General features: G+C 34.3%; 1 protein-coding gene across 1 annotated transcript; it reads right to left on the bottom strand.

The window, feature by feature from the left end:
• Positions 1 to 8,406: 8,406 nt before the first annotated feature.
• LOC138138579 (cytochrome P450 4C1-like) lies at positions 8,407 to 11,072 on the bottom strand. Its single transcript, XM_069058568.1, has 10 exons — positions 10,846 to 11,072; positions 10,580 to 10,771; positions 10,342 to 10,527; positions 10,190 to 10,256; positions 10,013 to 10,139; positions 9,933 to 9,963; positions 9,705 to 9,880; positions 8,976 to 9,144; positions 8,734 to 8,913; positions 8,407 to 8,681 (listed from the first exon to the last, which is right to left on the bottom strand). The coding sequence occupies exons 1-10, from the start codon at positions 11,045 to 11,047 to the stop codon at positions 8,506 to 8,508; spliced, it is 1,506 nt and encodes a 501-aa protein (XP_068914669.1). The 5' UTR covers positions 11,048 to 11,072; the 3' UTR covers positions 8,407 to 8,505.
• Positions 11,073 to 14,000: the final 2,928 nt, after the last annotated feature.

Genomic DNA, 14,000 nt, shown 5'->3' with positions numbered 1-14,000 from the left:
GAAATAGCAACTTGTATCACTTTTCACTTTCCAGTTACATATTTACAAAAAAAAATGTGTTGGAAAGTAAAAAAAAAGTGCTTAAGCCGTTATTAATTATTGTTACGGAATCGATATTCCGATTCATCGAATCGGTCATTTCGAAATTAATCGATTCATTGAATCGATCTTTTTATACAAATTTGCCCATTACTAGCTCCAACCAGATAACACGTCACGTAAAAACCACGTAATAATTACTATAATTTTATTCACGTAATAGGTTAAGGGCCAGTTTATAGAAAGAAAATTAAATATTCAATTTGGCTTAAATTTCAATGTATGATGATTAACCCATAAATCCGAAACTTCGATTGGTTCAATCTGATCATGAGTTCAGTTAATCTCGCATTTGATTACGATAAACTTAATTTCGCTTCAATAAACTGGCCCTAGGCTAGGTAAACTAAACTAAATCGAGAAACGATGGATGAGAGTGGTTTTGGCCCAGATGCTGGGTTTTAAACAATGTAATAAAATGTAGTGCTTTTTAACCATTTTATTACCTTTTTTGTTTTTGAAAATCGGACAATAAATAACGGAGCTACGGTTTGCGGCGCTTTTTAGGAAACAACCTGTAAATGATTTCTGGCTTAATTAAGATAATTCTAACCGCATTATTAATTCTGCCTAATCGGACTAAAATGCCCTTTATTAAACGTCTATTTTACTTTTTAACTGCCTGACCTGAACATGTCTAAAATGACCAAAAATTTGATTTTATATGTTTATTCCCATGATTTTTTCCCAATATTCGAAATCTGGGAAGTTGTTGTCTAAAAGTGGTTGAAGCGAATTACATCTGTGTTTTACACAGCAACAACAACAATGTTCACTTGTTCAAGCATTTATTATATGCCGTTCACGATTATTTTAAACACGCAGGAGGCCGCGATATTTTTTTGTTAGATTGGCGTCAGGTCCTGTCATATGACGTTTCGTTTTTAAATATTCGCATTGTTGTCAATTCCGTCATTAATTTAGTTAATAAGAATTTACCCAGAACTGCCCTACAAATATGTATGTTTCATTTCAATTTTACGATTATTGTTTCTAATGCGTTCAATTATTTAAAAAATGTAACAACTTGGGAGCAGTGTTCGGTTGAATTATAACCTAAAATTGATTTATTAAGACAAATCACAATACTGCCAACTAAAATGTCAGATTTTCATAGATAGTCCGAATTTGAAATAATCGTGAATGGGTTATAGATACACTTATTTAAGATTAGAAGTTATCTCTGAGGTTAGGTTAGAAATGTTAGAATTGAACTTGCACACCACACGCAATTACTTGCGAGTGATAGTGGACCAATCGCAACGTTCCGTTCGCAGATTTTGGTGTACGCAAACGAAAATGTAGTTCGAGAATACCAATTCTGGCAAATCGCTCGCATTTGACCACTTTGCGCATACGAATAGCCTTCGCATTTATTCGAGAATCGCACCCCTGGGGTGCGATTCTCGAAAGCACTCGTAAACTTGCGAATAGAATACAATGCGTGTAAGAATTTGCGCATCGCAACTATCTTCGTTATTCTCGAATTGCATCTCATTCGAATCGTAACTGACTGCGTATGCGAAATCTTACTTCAGTGGCGAAGTGTGGCAACGATGCAAAATGTCCAGTGTTGTTAACATAATACACAAAAAGGAACTGTTATAAAATAATATTCCCTAATTTCAAAAATCGAAGTGTGATTCCGCGCACCGATATGACGGAAAAAGAAATAGCAACTTGTATCACTTTTCACTTTCCAGTTACATATTTACAAAAAAAAATGTGTTGGAAAGTAAAAAAAAAAGTGCTTAAGCCGTTATTAATTATTGTTACGGAATCGATATTCCGATTCATCGAATCGGTCATTTCGAAATTAATCGATTCATTGAATCGATCTTTTTATACAAATTTGCCCATTACTAGCTCCAACCAGATAACACGTCACGTAAAAACCACGTAATAATTACTATAATTTTATTCACGTAATAGGTTAAGGGCCAGTTTATAGAAAAAAAATTAAATATTCAATTTGGCTTAAATTTCAATGTATGATGATTAACCCATAAATCCGAAACTTCGATTGGTTCAATCTGATCATGAGTTCAGTTAATCTCGCATTTGATTACGATTAACTTAATTTCGCTTCAATAAACTGGCCCTAGGCTAGGTAAACTAAACTAAATCGAGAAACGATGGATGAGAGTGGTTTTGGCCCAGATGCTGGGTTTTAAACAATGTAATAAAAATGTAGTGCTTTTTAACCATTTTATTACCTTTTTTGTTTTTTAAAATCGGACAATAAATAACGGAGCTACGGTTTGCGGCGCTTTTTAGGAAACAACCTGTAAATGATTTCTGGCTTAATTAAGATAATTCTAACCGCATTATTAATTCTGCCTAATCGGACTAAAATGCCCTTTATTAAACGTCTATTTTACTTTTTAACTGCCTGACCTGAACATGTCTAAAATGACCAAAAATTTGATTTTATATGTTTATTCCCACGATTTTTTCCCAATATTCGAAATCTGGGAAGTTGTTGTCTAAAAGTGGTTGAAGCGAATTACATCTGTGTTTTACACAGCAACAACAACAATGTTCACTTGTTCAAGCATATATTAGATACACTTATTTAAGATTAGAAGTTATCTCTGAGGTTAGGTTAGAAATGTTAGAATTGAACTTGCACACCACACGCAATTACTTGCGAGTGATAGTGGACCACTCGCAACGTTCCGTTCGCAGATTTTGGTGTACGCAAACGAAAATGTAGTTCGAGAATACCAATTCTGGCAAATCGCTCGCATTTGACCACTTTGCGCATACGAATAGCCTTCGCATTTATTCGAGAATCGCACCCCTGGTCGAATCACAGAACGGTCGAACGAAGTAGCGTTGCGGCGCATCTCCACCTAATGTCCCTTCACTGATCGACTGGATTCTACGTCAACCTGACGTCAGCTATTTGGATGTAAAGGCGCTTGCGTTACTGAATATGTTCATTTCAGTTGTATTTTTCAGTGTCATTATCGTTTTTATTTCTAGTCTTTTGGTATAAAATTTGCTTACACCTGATGCTTTTCTGATTTTTTAAAGTTATTGATATAACTTCAAACCGTCAAACCTGGGGGGCTTTATTTGAAGTCATTCGCAAAGTTGCGTGTGCGCAAATCAGCAACATGCGAATGATATTGTGAACGGTCGCTTAGCGATATGCGCAATACCATTCGCATGTTGCTGATTTGCGCACACGCAACTTTGCGGATGACTTCAAATAAAACCCCCCTGGTCTAGGAAGATTTTGCGATACAGGTTTTCCAAAACGTGGGAGAATTTTTGGTCTTTCATGCAAGTCGTATTTCTCATTCTATCTATTGGGTGATTCAAAATGATTGTGGATAAGTATAATCTTGTCAAAAATAAATTATTATTCGTTCACGGTTGTTTCAAATTCGGACTGTCTATGAAAATCTGACATTTTAGTTGGCAATATTGTGATTTGGCATAATAAATCTATTTTAGGTTATAATTGAATTGCACTAAATCAATTAGGGAATTGACAACAAGACGAATATTTAATAACGAAACGTCATATGACAGAACCTGATGCCAATCTAACAAAAAAATATCGTGGCCTCCTGCGTGTTTATATCTAAAAGAGTACCAATATTAGGAGAAGGTATTACATGTAACCAAGATCCTGATTCTCTGCATTGCAAAGCCTTAAAACGAGCCAAGTCTCTAGGTGAATTAAAGATGAAGTCATTGGCAATTATTCGTTTGATATTGATATTATCCCAATTCTTCTCCAATTGTGGGATTGCTGGTCTTTCAATAGGTTTAATTAATTTAATAAATGGTTTGTTAAAATTTGAGTTAGGAATTTCAAATGATTTAGGTAGTTTACTGTATCTGCCGCTCGTCAGCGGAGATAATAACTTTATCTGCAACTCGTCAGCTCGTCAGATGCCATGGCAATGAAGTGACACTTTAGCATTATCAATCCAACAATGTAATATTTTACTGACGTTTGAAGAAATAGTAGATTGTAGAGTCTGTTCCAAAACCTATCGCCAAAAACTGTTACACAGAAATTTCCCATTTCAACGCGAAATCGTAATCAAACGTTTTTTTTAGAATTTGCGTTTATAATACGTGTATAAACGTCAGTCAGTAGGAGTCGTTTATGGCTTTATAAAAGTACACTGTACTTTAATGAAATTCTTATCAATATATCAGTGTATTACACCAAAAACTCTACTTTTTAACATCTGTTGCAGATGTAGTTGCATCCGTTACCTTGAATTACCAATTAATACGAAATTCCCTAGAATTTGAAAATTTATTTTTTTTATTTAAAAATTAAAACAAGGGTGCAAATTCTAAGTTTTTTTATGCGTCTGTATGATTTTACAGAAGTTTAAATTTTTGTCTTATAACCTGTCTTGTGACACAAATAGTGCGGTTGTATTCCTGGCGAAGTGGCCTTTCAAACGAGGTGCCACTTGTACCCTTATATTTGAAAAAAGAATTGGGGGTGGTTGCGCACTTCCGGGGGCAGATATACAAAAACCATGTGTGCCAAAATATGGGCAAGTAAAAACAATAATTGGCCTGTTTCGGGATTTTTTACAAAAATCGCCATTGTCCAAGTTACGAATTTTATTCCAGTTAAAGTTTCCATACTGTTTCCTGTGACTTTGAAGGTTGTATAGTGTTCCCATTTCTAATTTGGTTTTACTACCAGCTCTGTTGTCAGGGAGTTAAATACCGCCACAATGGGCAACTATTGCCATAAATCCTAGGACTGTAAATGAAGGTCTGTTGTCTGTTGTCTGACCAGGGTACAATATCTCCACGTCTATTGCCAAAACCACAACCCCAGCCCCTAATAATTACAATTGCACTGCCATAAAACCAAATTATAAATGGGGAAACTTACAGATATTTTTCATTCGTCTAAATCGTCTGGAAACTAGCATTTCCCTGCCTAGGCAAGAAAATCGACACAGGAATTTTTAATGAAAGATTTTAGGTTGGTAGCACAAAATATCTGTGTCATGAGGCATTTTTGTACAATTTTTTAAGTGTAAAATATTGATGTCGGGCAAATTTGTATCCTTTATCGCAAGCTGTTCGTTGTGTATAGGAGTAGGGGCCGAGGGGGTTATCAAGCGATGGTTTAGGAATAACAGAAACGACGATGACGGTTTTGAATATTTGAGGAATTGGTTGTTTTTTGTCGTGACAGTCGCTTCTTGAATCCTTTATGTTGCCAATGGAAGAAATTCTCTATCTATTTTTTAACAAAAATGATTATATTTTGCTTTAAATAAATTGTCGGCCGAAAATTTTTTGTGTATTACACGGGTAGAAAATGTTTTGCAAGTGCTCGCACTTGTGGCGTCGGCCGGCGCCTCTGCCCCACAAACCGTGCTTGCACTTGCAAAATGGCATTTTCTAGCCTTGTAATACAAATAACTATTAACCAGTGATAGAACCTCGCAAAAGGTTGCCAATGATGCCTTATACAAATGTTGATATTTTTCGAGAAAAAAAGGCTCAAAGTTTTTCAAAAAAAGTTTGGAAGCCACCGAATTTTATGGAAAAATAAATCATAGGAGACTTTTTTGTTGTCATTTAATTCAAAATTAAGTCAGTTTGACAAGAACATCAATCTTAACTTCAATTTAAATCACAAATTTTTTTCACCAACCTGGAGAAAACCGATATGGTCTTTGATCTATGGTGAACATTTAGAGCATTTAGAGCTTTGTAAATGTTGCACAGCATCTTCGCGGTTTCGAGCGTTTCGAAATGAATAAGCGTGATGTTGGCCGCCAACGAGAAGATCGCATTTTAGTTCCAGAAGAATACGTTCCTCACGAAATCTAAGAGCGTCACTTCCAGCAGTTATTTCAATTAACGTGTGGGTTGGGATTGTTGAAATTCACCTTGTAGATCCCTATGTTTTACCTCCGCCTGATTACGTTCAAAAAGCCGCTCAGGAAATTTGTGAAAACAGAGGCATTCTGAATCGCGTTCGGGTTTCTTGGACACGTTGTACTGAAGCTCGCATTGCAAGCGATGGCTGGAATTTTGAGCAACTTCTTTGATGTTTCATTTCATTCTTTTACTCACATTACAGTAGGTATTGTTACTTTGTTGGATTAAGCCAAAAAACGTAAATGGAAAAACTCAAACATAACCTCGAGTGACATAAAAACTTGACTTTTTAGGTTGCTCGTACGTCAAAACTGCCGGCCAAATTTGAAATTTTTCAGCGTTTCCCAAACAAAGGGATTCCTTTGATTTTTTTCTAAACCATTACATTTCTATAAGGCAAGTTGGGTTGTTTTGCCTTCTTTTAACACGTACTACCTCAGGTTAAAATATCTGCACAACCTTTAAAGTCACGCTGTATATCTATTAATATTTTAGAAAATGGTCAGTCAATAACCTTTCTTGCTCTTCGTTAAAAACTTGTGTCACAGGTTTGTACTCTACTTATATTTGTATTCCCGCTTTTTGCTTTTAAATAAAATAAAATATGACGCAATTTAGAAGTTTTAGCTACAGTTAATTTCAAAATCATCGAGTACACCTCAAAAATCAAGAAGTCGATTTATTACAGTTTTTTCCACATGTAAAGATGCCTTTTTGAAATTTGAGCGTCATATTTTTTTATATAGCTTAGGTAAGTTTGCCAACATAAAATGTCGCTGAAACTTTTGAACACCATAACATTGTCTGTTTTATTCTCTGCGCAGTGCTCTTCGCGATGTTATAATATAGTGCTACCTTCGGGATCGACTACCCTTCTTTTAATTTGGAAAGAATGAGCACTTTCGCGTTTTCGGTTAGATTAGGCATTTTGTTTGTTAAAATTGACATTGATCATTGACAAAAAATGTAAGTGCATCTCACACTGTAGAAAATTAGGTGTAGGTACTCTATAATTTTGAAATTAACTGTACATTCCGTATCATTTGACCTTCTTCAATTAGCAATTTTGCAGCTTGTTCCATAATGTCCAATATCTTAGTGCCCCTCTCAGTTTCTCTTTTATAATTTCTCATTCTAAAACAACAACAAAAAAAAAACAAACAAAAAAACATGCATTTTTAAAGGAAGGGGTTGTTCCACTGTAACAACCGACAAAACCGAGTAAACCGACTGAAAAGAAACGAATATTTGACAGTTAAATTTACCTAACCAAATTGTTTTTCTTGCAAGTGTTGTATCGTTTACTTCTGGTAGTGGTTATTTAGCGCAAAAGTAAGAAAATTAACGTTGATGGAGTCACTGCAAAACAAGACTTTCTTCCGAAAAAATCTGAAAACCATATAGTCGAAGATTTTATTTCTTCGCTTTTTGTGAAAAGAGCAAGTGAGACATTGCCTAAAAAATTTAATGGACACCTCGGGCAAAAAATGCCTTTTGTTCCGTCTCGACTAGAAAACCCAGACTCGGACGAAAAAGATGCACTTTTTGGCCTTGACACACAAATAACTATTTTCTGTTTTGCACCTTTTTAACAGTCAACCGGGTTTCGAAAAGAAGCTCTTTTCGATACCGGTTTCAGGAACATTTACTTCAATTTTTAATGTTGGCAGTGACTCACGTGATCACTGCACTTCACGACACTTTATATTCAAAACTTGCAATTGTTCGTCTAATTCCCAGTGTTACCAACCCTTTACATTTGTCAAATATGTATAATTGTCCTATATAGCATTATCTTTTGAACTTTTTTTAAATTTAAAATTTAAAATAGGGGCAAAATAGAAAAAATATTGTATTACATTCGTTTTATAAGCCATTTTGTCTCGATGACACCGTCCTTTGGCGTCATTGGGTAAGTGACGTCGGCATCGTCCCTGAAATGGTGATTTATAGTACTCCTCGCTGCGCTCGTCGTGCTCTAAAAAACGCGTGCGACAAAGTGGCGTTTTATAAAACTCCTATAATAAATTACTATTGTACATTTTTATTATTCGGCATTTTATTTGATTGTTAACCTTTTTAGGAGGAACGGTTTTGATGTCCTGTATGTTTAACGTATTATAGTTGAATTGTCCATGATTGCCGGAGTAAAGGGAATGAAAGTCACACAGGTATGATGCAAAATTAATTTATAACTAATAAATAAATAATTAAAAAATTGAAGTTGTGTCTCATTTAAACACCTAGAAAACACGCGCAGAGTAAGCAAAGTAACATTTCTCTATTTCGAATTTTATTCTTCTAGCTTTTTAGTTGGTTTATAATTTGTTTTTAAAGGAGCAAAAGAAGTGGCTCATATTATATTCAAATATAAGGAAGTTTTGTCAACGAGACGAATTTTATTTATTTGATCAATTCTTTATTATTTATCAGATGTGGTGTTAACAAATGAACAAATGAAAATAATATATGTACATATTTGTTACATACGAGTATATTTGAAAAACCTGGACATTATTAAATGTATCGATTTCTTTTCTCTATTGATATAATGTAACCCCTTTTAGGCCTAGCCACAATGGTCATTCCAAAATCTATTTCCTGTATCGTTTTGTAGTTGGAAGACGTTACTTTATAATGCCTTAACAAAGTCGAAAGTGTAAACTGCATCGAAAGCATTGCGTACTTGACACCTAAAATACTCCAGTTATTATTTTTATCTTTTAAATAAAGTCTGTACTCAACCCATGCAGTTTCTAGGACCATAACTAAATGGAATAAAAGTGCAACGGGGTACATTTTGGTTTTCTTCAGTTAGGAATCTATCGGGGTCAAATTTTAAAGGGTCAGGCCAAAATTCTGCTTTTCTGTTAAGATGAGCCATAGGAATCACAACGGTGCTGCCGCGAGGATAAAAACTTGAGTCTGCAACCAACAGAAATGGATTCATCGATAAGTAGGTACTACATTTGCTGGTGTATGTCTACCCGTTCGTAAATCTTGGTCAACCCTTCGCGCGATAAAAGGAATTGTGGGAAATAATCTCAACGTTTCTTTGATAACTCGCTTCAAATAGTCCATCTTGTTTACATCATCTAATGTAACATCTCTGTCACTTTTTCCAAATATTGACTCAAGTTCTTCAAATATTCGTTCCTACAATAGATATTCCACATATACAGGGTGTTTTTGAAATGCGTGCACAAATTTTAACCACGAGCTACTAGCTTCATGTAGAACTCGGAAAAAATATCTAAAAAATTCTGTCAAAAAATAAAACGACATTTATTTTTTGAGCTACAGTTTTTTTAATTGCTTTTAGTCTTCTACGTTGTCAAACAACCTCGTAGGTAAAATTTCGGCACATTTTAAAAATACACCCTTTTATATCATATTTTATAAAACGTACACCAATGCGGTTTCCTTGTTTTAAAGCATATTTCCTATAGGTTATTTCGCATTGGCGCACATTTTATAAAACATGATATACAGGGTGTATTTTTAAAATGTGCCGAAATTTTACCTACGAGGTTGTAGGACAACGTAGAAAACTAAAAGCAATTTAAAAAAATTGTAGCTCAAAAAATAAATGACATAGAATTTTTTAAATATTTTTTCCGAGTTCTACATGAAGCCAGTAGCTCGTGGTTAAAATTTGTGCACGCATTTAAAAAATACCCTGTATGTGCTACATCCTAGCTGATAATAATACCTACCTGAATATCTGGGTGCATCCCTAATGCTAGCAATACAGCACTTACTGTAACGGCTGTTGTTTCGTGACTTGCGGCAAACATAAATTGAACTTCTTTCACAACCTCTTCGTGACTCATTTTCTTTTCATCTTCCAGTCTGATTAGTAAATCTAGAAAATAATTTTGCTGAAAGTTACCTAAAAAAAATTGTAATAATCGTCCAAAAAAGGAAACGGTTAATTTTTCTACCATCAGAAGTACGTCTTTTCAAATCTATCATCTAAAAATGGGTGGATGATTATTTATTCCAAGATATTAAACACAATTACTTGGTCGATAAAATTCCACGTCCTTTGTTTTATAATTTGGGCCTCTTTTCCAAATGAAGAACGTCTCCAAAAGAAATTAAAACGATACAGTGGATTGTAAAAACGCCCAAAGATTATTCGATGAGAGCTGACAACAAGTTTGTTTATTTATTACAAAAATAATGTGAAGATTTATACCTCATTAAATCCAACATGTACTGATCTTGTCCTTTTAGGAGATTTGAATCTACATTTCCTAAGGTTGCTAGATGAAAAATATAATTATTTTTGCCAAAAAATAGTAGTGAAGACATTTAGTTCTTGTTAAATAAAAGTAAAATTCTTCTTACCGCACGCCACGTCAAATGTAACTCTCCATACACTTGGTAAGACATCGAACGGTTCTCCATTACACTTCCCTTTGAAATTCAATACAAGACTGTTTCCTCCTTCAAGAAACTTTTCGGCGAAACTATTTATGATCGTCATGTGGAACGCTTTATTAATAACTTTTCTTCGTTCTTTCCAGATGTTGACTTAAAATTAATTAATTATTGTATCGACAACTGAATCTTTGTGTTTACAAACCTGGTGCCGTAATGAGTGAATCGTAAAAATAGTCTTCGGTATATTCATAAACGTTTCCCTTATTTAAACATCGATTCAGTATGATTTCTAGATCTTTGGGCCGAGACAGTCCAATATATAATTCTTTTCCCATCCAAACACTGAAAACATTTGGGTACCTTCCAAAAAGCGTCGTCAACATTTTGTACACTTCTGAAAAGAAAATTAAGTGACAGATTTATTTAATTGAGGTAATGTGTGGTGGACATTTTAGCGTAATAATTTACCTCCAGGTCCATCTTTCAACAGATGAATAGATCCAAACAACGGAAATCCAAAAGGTCCTGGAAATTTTAATGCATAGTAATATAGTTTTCGTTTTTTCCAGTAATGCACAATAATAAACAATAAACCCAAAAAAGGTAACATCCATTTCAAATTAAACGCGACTCTTGATTCTGAAAACTGATTCATCGCGGCAAAATTCATCTGGAACAGTAATAGCTCAAGTCCAGCAAAAGACTTATATATAGAGGATTTTTAAAAAATGTACGAGGTAAACCAGAAGTGTGCGTAAATTTTTTTTTAAATGCAGACGGAAAGAATCCAGTATTAATAATTTAAATATTCAGAAACCAATTTTTATTATTTAACACAAGACAGTTAAAAATTCGACTAGCGACTTCTTCAAGATGTCATGTTTTCAGTTAAATAATTATACATATTTATACAGGGTGTTTCTGAAATACGTGTGTTAATTTTAACCAGTGGAAGAACGCGCCAAATCATGGAACTTTTCTCTATAACATTTTTACGAGAAAGCAATACAAATTGATTTAAAATTTGGAATAAATTAACCATCAAAGTGTATATCCGCCTATGGGTAAGGGCGAAAATTTTCTGTTGTGATAGAAACAGAGCTTTGTTATAGAAAAAAATAAATATGTAATCCAAATTTAGATTCTCATGGTTACAAAAAATAGAAACTAGTTAATCACACAAAACGACTCGTTTGGTAAAAATTGTGGGGCAAAAAATCTTGGAATACTTTTACGAATTTTACAAAATGTTATAGAGAGAAGCTTCATAAATTGGCGAGTTCTTTCACTGGTTAAAATTAATACACGTATTTCAGAAACACCCTGTATGTTTTTACACCTGTACAAGTAACCAACTTGTTACTTTCTTAATAATAAACACCGCAGGCTCTTATTGTTTTTTGTGTCAAAATACGTACACATTTTTAAACAGAGGGAATTATTTCATAAAAATGAATCGACATCTTTACGATAATATGGACTGTGAGCGTATTTCAGTCACGTAAGGAACGAGAATTTGGCAATGATGTTGTCAGTGAACTCACATGTAGAAAGTTGTACATACATGACAAGTCCTGTCATTGCCATTGCCAAGGAGAGGGGTCTCGTTTTTCTTGTTCAAATATACAGTGAGTTTTTTTTAAGACTGGCCATAGGGTTTTACATGCTAATTTTTCAACCCCCTGTTAACTTTTGTTCCGATAAAAATATTCAAACCATTTTTGGAACAAAGTTGGAAGATTTTTTAAACTATCGGATAGATTACGATTTAATATCCCAAACTGTCGAAAAAGTTGTGAAAAAAATTTAGAGCGCCGAAATAATAGTACGTCGAGCGGCCGCCAGAGTAGCGCCATTGTCGGCTCAATCAGCACCTGACGATCTCCACTTTTGGACGCTTTCGGCGCGCTAAAAAATATTTTTTTCACAACTTTTTCGACAGTTTTGGATATTGAATTGTAATCTATCCGATAGTTTAAAAAATCTTCCAATTTTGTTCCAAAAATGGTTTGAATATTTTCATCGGAACAAAAGTTAACAGGGGTTGAAAAATTAGCATGTAAAACCCTATGGCCAGTCTTAAAAAAAACTCACTGTATGTTTATTGTTTATTGTGTTAAATCTATAATCAATTTGTAGGTTAGGCTAGGTTATTAAATTTTTGAAAAAAGTATAAGCTTAATTTTTTTATATTATTGAAAAAGGAAATAATAAGATTTGGAAGGATTTATAATCCTTCCCAATCCCTTACGAAAAACAGCCTAGACACTGAGGATCGCTGCATACAATGTCCAAACGTTAGTAGCCGATTGCAAAATTCTTGAATTAGAGGATGAGTTATCGCATATTAAATGGGACATCCTTGGACTATGTGAAGGAAGACGGAAAGAAAAAGGGTCCAAATAGATCCAAGTGTGGAATTGGATTTATAATTAACAAATATGTATTTCATCGCGAGTAACGTATCCAATTCTTAAACTAAACCCAAGAATACCTAGATATCAAAATAACTGAGGTTTACGTGGCTACAACGGATCACCTTGATGAGGAAATAGATACAGTCTACGAAGTAGTCTACGTAGCCCTACAGAAGGTGCGGACACGTTTTATGGTCCTGTGCGGAGATTTTAATGGGCAAACTGATGCCAAAATGGATAATGTTTTGGAAGCTGCACGAGGGGAATAATGAATAGCTGCTCTTACAAAAAGCCTACAAGGAGATGGATGTGGGCACGTGGGCAAGCCCGAATGGTATATTCAAAAACCAAATCGACTACGTTCTAAAGGTTGGAAAATATGCACCGAAAATGGCCAAATTATCAATGCAAATATGCACTAAAAATAAAGAAAATATGCATTTATGCATTGAAATAGTAGTTAATCTGATTTATCTAAAACACTTGCTTGCTATTATTTTTTAATTTACAATCTTAAAATCTTAAAGACATTTTGACGAGTTTAATTAGAAATTACAAAAAAATCTCTGACATTTATCAGTCTTTCGTATTTTTGACGCGATGTTTTTCTATCTCGCCAGTCCTCCTTTTCTTCCCTTATATTTCTCTTTTTATCTGTTGGACGATAGTATAGTTAGTGATATTTTTTTCTCAATAATTATTATGTTTATCACTGTGACGGAAATTTTGAAGCTTTAATAGCATCAGAGGGCTTCTTAGATAGGTAGACATACATATTACGTTGCAAAATTGAATTTCATAAAGAAAATGGGAAGAATGGGATTTTGAGCTAAAACTTCCTCTATATACAGGGTGATTGCTAAAAACCGCCGCATGCTCTAGTCAGTTACTTATTGTTCGATTTTATCGTATTAATTTGAATTTTTATCCACATTAACTTTAATGTGAAGCGATAGTCAACTTTTTTTTTATCAAATGGCAATATATACCTGTTTTTATTTAGTATGGTAGAGGCTTTTTTTCTAAATCAAATGATATCTAATAACTTGACCTTGCAGTAGAGTTAAGCCGGCCTGTGATATGTCATTTGGTGGGGGTGCGCGAAGACGGAAAACAGTCGGACAAGTCCATCTTTCGTAAAATAGGGGTGTTCAACAGACTAAAAAATCAGCTGATTTTTGCAGTGACCGGTGAACGAGTAAAAGT

The sequence above is a fragment of the Tenebrio molitor genome, chromosome 9, assembly GCF_963966145.1.
Source record: "Tenebrio molitor chromosome 9, icTenMoli1.1, whole genome shotgun sequence".
Classification (NCBI taxonomy): domain Eukaryota; kingdom Metazoa; phylum Arthropoda; class Insecta; order Coleoptera; family Tenebrionidae; genus Tenebrio; species Tenebrio molitor.
The sequence above is the reverse complement of the archived record's forward strand: the minus strand, read 5'-3'. Positions and strand labels throughout refer to the sequence as shown.

Coding starts and splice junctions, on each gene's coding strand:
- LOC138138579 (XM_069058568.1), bottom strand. CDS start 11,047: ATGAATTTTGCCGCGATGAATCAGTTTTCAGAATCAAGAGTCGCGTTT. Junction 10,772..10,845: donor GTTGAAAGATGGACCTGGAG/GTAAATTATTAC, acceptor TTTTCTTTTCAG/AAGTGTACAAAATGTTGACG. Junction 9,881..9,932: donor GAAAAGACGTACTTCTGATG/GTAGAAAAATTA, acceptor AATTTTTTTTAG/GTAACTTTCAGCAAAATTAT.